Here is a 6,000-nt window from a genome sequence, read left to right as displayed (position 1 = left end):
GCCCCTTTGGTTGGAGTCTGGTCTCTTCCAATATGAATGTAAACACCTAAAATTCCAGTAATTCCAATAATTTATCTTTAACCTCTTTTGTTGACTTAATTTACTGGAATCTATCGCCATCTTTTCTTTCATATAAAGGAGTAGCCCAGGCCTCCCTCCTTTTATTAACTTTTATTAAATTTTTAGCTACTAAAGTGGCTACAGCAGCTGTTTGGTCCATCAGCGTAATTACCATTACTCTAAGTACAGCTGAGGCTGATGGGAATGCCATTAGTTTTGCAGGTATTTGGTCACAAAACAAAGTGCGGTATAAATTATAAGTTTGACCTGATGATGGCGCTAGATGAGAAGGGATCACCAGAGTTATTACAGTTCATCCTGAGGGGGACATGAATGTCTGTATCAAATTTCATGGCAGTCCATCCAATAGTTGTCAAGATATTTCACTCTGAACCAAAAATGTCGCCCGCATGATGGTGTACATACATCATCTGGGAAGCGTGACTGTCTGCACAAAACGTCATGGCAAAAATAAATCCAATCCGTCCCCACCTCCCTCTTTCTCATTTCTCCTCCTGCAGCCCAGAGTGTGATGTGACCAGTTGGTTGGACCTTCTTCCATCTATCTCTCCACGTCAGTGCAGATCAATCAGAGATGACAGCGGTCCTGCAGGCAGCAGGAGGAGTCAGAGCCCGAAGGGTGGAGTCTCTTCAGATACTGCTGGCGTGTCTCCTCCCGCTGCTGTGGCTGCAGCCTGCAGACTCCATCACTGCTCCAGATGCCAAAGCCTGGAGCCAAACCGGGCCCCGGCTGCAGCTCTCCCACTCAGGTAGGAAACCCTACACACTGCTCTGAACACGCAAAAGAATAACACGGCATCATGTGGCTTGATGCAATAATGTGAAATGATGTCAGGCTGTAATGATCAAGAGAGAACCGAGCTTCAAAACAAACACATTCCTTCAGATCTGACAATGTGTTAAATACATACAAGTGTTTCAATCGTGCATTGTTTACATCCACGTTTGCTGGATCATCGTCCTGGTTATCAGCGTCTCGTCACCGCCAGCTATTGATCGTTGTAATAGCATGAAAACAAAGGTAGGAACGTGTTCTGCGTTGCCTGCATCCTCGCGCGTGTGAACAAAACAAACTAGTGGTACCTCCAAGCAAATGCACTTTCACATTAAGAGGGTCCAGGTTGTTTGAGGTAACTGTTTCATAAATGAATAATCAATGTTTAACTCACACAAGTAAGAATATCAAGATAGGTACTTACAATACTTTGAGCTAGTTTGCTCCAAATGAAAAGTTCGACAGTAATTACTCACTACCTTTTGGAGGCAGCCATAGTTTTCTCACCGGCACCAACAGACCAGTGAGGGAGCACGCCCAGTCAAGCGTGACGTTCTGCTTTCATGTTGAAATATCAGAATCATGTGAGTGGTACAGTTAGTGATGAAGTTGTGATGCATGCTAGAAAAATATCAGTCGCTAGAAGCCGAGCGTCTCAGCGCTGAAAGTGAATTCTGTTCCACTAAACAGACAAATGACAGACTGAGCTCCATTTTTCTGTCTACAGTTAATGTTTTTGTATTTTCTATAACTTCAGAGAGAGAGAGAGAGAGCAGCACAAACTCTAAACCAGCAGCCCCATAAATGAGTGAAAAGTCAGAGACAGAACTGGTCTGTCCGTCCACCGTATGTCTTTTCCTTTCACATAGAGTCCATTTGTCTTTCACTTCCTGTCCTTACTTTTGGTTCAGTGGCGCTCAGTTAACATGCAACACTGCAACGAAAGCTCAGTCAAAACAGGATAAAGTTACTGAAAGTGAAGTGTTTCCCTGCTGTCGTGATGTCTGATTTTAGGGGTCTGTATCCAGTATATATGTATCCGCTGTCGGACATGAAGAGAACTTTATGACAGTATCATAAAGATCAGTGAAGTCATGTCTCCTCAGAGCAATCTGGTGAATGTGGTAACCTTAGAAATGTTCTCAATATGCAGTAAAATTGCTTTTTCTTTTCACTTTCCAGAGTTTTAGAAAACAATGTGCTATGACGTCTCACTTAATGTCGACAGCAGATGCTTTTTTCTACAATAAAACACTTAATTGGAGCAGCGGGAAGGAATACAATGGAGGATTAACAGATTAACAACATGGGAGGTGATGCTGTGTTGATGAGCACAATGGTGCCCTTAAATGTTAAAAACAGCCCCAATTAGATTAAGACGAAGGAAACGAATTTAAACTGCCTAAATAACTGCTAACTGTCATCCTGGATGTCCAGATTTAACGTTATTTCAAATCGGGCTTATTTCCCGTGTTACCCCCCAGACCCTGCAAAGCAAACGTTAGTAATGTTAATGATTTAATTAAATCTTGTACTGTGGGTTAAAGTAGATTATTATACCTTTATACGCACATGATATAATCTTACTATCCAATACGAACGTGGCTGAATGATGCTGGAAGTGGAGACTGGCGGTAAAACAGAATAAAACACAAATAATATGTTTCAGATGACTTGAGTAAGGTTAGGCACAGATCCCGATCATGATTAGAATAAAGCAGCGTTGACTGTCGATAGGAGACGGGATGCAAACGGTGTCAAAGTCACATCCCTCCGTCCGTCCTGAGGTTCTGCCGCACGTATTAACGTCACGCTATCTCTGCCTTCGTTGCTTAGAGACGGCAGTCAATGTTCACATCACCACAAGAAACACGTGTCAACGTCCAAATACTGTATATAGTACAGTACAGAGTATTTGGACTGTATGTAGTTGTATTACAGTATTTCTAATGCGTTCTGACTGTGTGAATGTGCAACAAAGAAAAGTGGGCCAGTGCCTCCAAAGCCAGTTTTTTTTATACATATTTTCCTTAATAAAAACGATTTTCTCGAAAACAAAAATAAGAACAAAAGGTGTTCTTCATGATGAGAGCCAGAGCGCTGCACAGACACTTAAATCACCAGTGAAGTCATCTGCCCTCTCCCAGTCTCTGTAACACGAATGCTTGCTTCCCGCTTGGCAACCAACAACAGCAGCAAAGCCAACAACTGTTTCCTATCCAGCAGCAATTAGTTCAGGGAGGCTGGTTTCATTGTGTGGCGGTTAGTGAGATGTTTGTCCAGTGAGCCGTCCGCTGAATGAATGAGTGGATGGATGAATGGAAGAACTGAAGCAGCGACTGTGTTGTTCTTTACAATTCAGGTTTTGTGTCCAAGTGAGGGGGGGGGGGGTTTGGCATGATTGCTAATGAGGTGACAGGACTGTGGCGGTCAAACACTGCATGAATGTCAGTGATACAATGAGTGATAAAGGACGCTTTGTTAAATGTCCTCAAAGTCCTGAAGGTTTAAATGTCATTTTGAGTAAAGACAACGTAATATGAGGCCAATCATAGGAAGCTGTAGATCTTTTACAAATAACCAGATGAAAAACAACAAATTCAACTTCAAGTTATGTTCATGAAAATATAGATTACATGTCCATGAAAACAATAAAATCTGAAGTACAGAAGTTCATTTTTGACCTTGGTATCTTTATGTGTGATGGTGTCCCACATTTAAAGCTCATGATAACGGTTCACTTTGCTGATGAAGAGCGTGAGATGCAGTTGTTCATGTAGACTTCCCCAAATGGCAACAGAAGCGAAGTACTTAATGCAGCTGTAGTCAATATTATTACCAACGATTGATTACATGACTTCTTGTATGCAAAAAGGGTCGTAGTGATGAATTATCACCTGAATCTGAATCTTTCTGGCTTCTTTCAGCTCATTGTTTGTGGTTTTCTGGTCCACAACTTCACCGCTTTGGTTCCCTTTGACTTTGTGTTGTGGACAAAGGACTGACGGTACACGACCTGGGGACGGGATCAGTAAAGTGCACCCAGAACATGGCGTTTACCTCCATGAATACTGTAGATACTGAGCAGCACCATTACACCAAATGGAAAGTTCCAGATGTCTCCTGCAACATAACTTATGTGGCATCTTTAGGTGCCAGTTGAATCTCTAAGTCTTGAATCTTTATTTGGGTATTTAATGTAAAGTTTTGAGGATGAAACTAGAAGAAGTTTGGTTTCCTTCAGACAGATTTGTTTTTTTTCCACCAGTCATTGTTTTTCCCTCGAGAGCAGGTGACCTCCTTCTCTTTCCGTTTTCCCCAAATAGTCAAGATCTCATTCTGGAGCAAATCTCATGATTTCATACCACTGACGTGTGATGGATTACATGGTGAGAGAAACATGTGTGTGTGTGTGTGTGGCGTTACTAACAGTAGCAGCACAGTGGTTTTCACGGCAGTAAAGTGAAGCAGTGAACTCCAGTTAATGAAGTCAGACGTGGTTCTCTTGCTGCGTTTGTAGCTGCAGGTTCAACAATAGAGAGACTATTAAGATTTTATAAGGCAGATACTCAGACAGGAGCTTCAGGGGCTAATACACACACACACACACACACACACACACACACACAGGGAGAGAGTGTGTGCGTCACAGCTGACCCAGTGTCTGACCTGAGCAGGAATCCAGAGAGACCAGCCCTCATCCTGCAGGGAGACACACTCCGTTAGCCTTTAACCTGACCAGGAGTGTGTGAGTGAGTGTGTTTGTGTGTGTGGGAGTGTGCGTATGAGTGTGTATGTGTGTGCACACATCATCGGCCAAAAGTAAACAGACAAAGACAGAGAGACAGACATGAGATGGACGGACATACACGATGTTTCTGAAAGTTTTAACCTGTTTGCGTGTGTGTGAACATTTTATCTTTTCACTCCAATCTGCTCTTTATTACTTTCTGGCTTCTGAAAAACACACACAGCCGAACATTCGTCAACTCTGCCTTGGTGTCTCTCTCACACACACACACACACACACACACACACACACACACTGACTCACATTTACAGAAATGTATTCAGGCAAACACAACACATACACACTTTCTCGGCCCGTCAACCTCACATATAAAAACCATAAATATGAATGTGATCGGTTAAACACATGCAGGTGCCCTTTATGTCCATCTGATCTGTTTGTGTGTGTGTGTGTGTGGAGATTTAATGTATATTTGAGAATATACCAGAATTGTAATGCATCTCACAATGTTCTTTTGTTTTCCATCCATCCAGTCGTCCATGTGAAACGACACGCTGGTTCTCAGCGATATTTAGTCGAGTTGTAAAGTAGCCAAATCAAATGAGGAAAATGTCATGAAAGATGTAGTTTTTTCACAAACACAGCTGGTGCACGTTGAAGGAAGAGTTTCAACTAAAGGTTCAGAGTCAAAGGGATTGAAAGCTGTGAGGTCATCAGGCGGCTACAGAATAACAACAACATGTATGTTGCTGCGTGTTCACGCTGTAGCTGACGAAGCATCTCCGTGTATTCACTGATCACCACACCCTCTGATCTGTACTCACCACCGGCCAGCACGGCTGCACTTTGCGCTGCTGCACATTCGCGTGAATAGCAGGTGCGCGTGGAGACGGCCCGCAAAGCGAACTGAGTTTCAGCCCCCCCCGAGCACAACGTCCCGGAGCCGCCTATCACGCCAACTAAATACTTTTTTACCTTTCAAATACTTTCCAGTTGTTGTGAAATCGTGTGTGCTTCGTGTTAAGACCAACGCCAAGCAGCATTTTAAATTCAGCTTTTCTCTTGCTCAGTGGCTCCAGGATGTTCATAACTGTGCTGTGTATTTTGACTACATTTCAAGAAGTCAGATGTATATATATAAGTGTGTCAGCTTGTGTTTGGGCGACTCGTTTATTGTTTCATGTGCGTCGGTGTCGGCCGGTTGGTTCTTCCTGCTGTTTTTCACGAGGAGTTTTGACGCTCGTGTGGAATAAATCCAACAAAAACACACTGACCTCATGTGGGACTGTGGGATGGGAAATTTATAAAACACACACGCAAAAGCACACAAACTGATAGCTGTGACAGTACAGAGCCAACAGACACACACACACACACACACACACACACACAC

At 43.0% G+C, this 6,000-nt stretch overlaps 1 protein-coding gene across 1 annotated transcript in view; it reads left to right on the top strand.

Annotated features, from left to right (window-relative positions):
• Window positions 1-661: 661 nt before the first annotated feature.
• The window catches only part of LOC139283361 (semaphorin-3D-like), a gene marked incomplete at its 5' end in the record, with an annotated part of 37,847 nt that continues 32,508 nt past the window's right edge, over window positions 662-6,000 (top strand). Inside the window, one exon of the mRNA XM_070903359.1 lies at window positions 662-830. Coding sequence (XP_070759460.1) covers window positions 662-830 — 169 coding nt within the window. The remainder of the gene's footprint in view (window positions 831-6,000) is intronic.

The sequence above is a fragment of the Enoplosus armatus genome, chromosome 3 (assembly GCF_043641665.1).
Source record: "Enoplosus armatus isolate fEnoArm2 chromosome 3, fEnoArm2.hap1, whole genome shotgun sequence".
NCBI classification, from domain to species: Eukaryota; Metazoa; Chordata; class Actinopteri; order Centrarchiformes; family Enoplosidae; genus Enoplosus; species Enoplosus armatus.
Note: the sequence above shows the minus strand (reverse complement) of the source record. Positions and strands in the feature narration are given on the sequence as shown.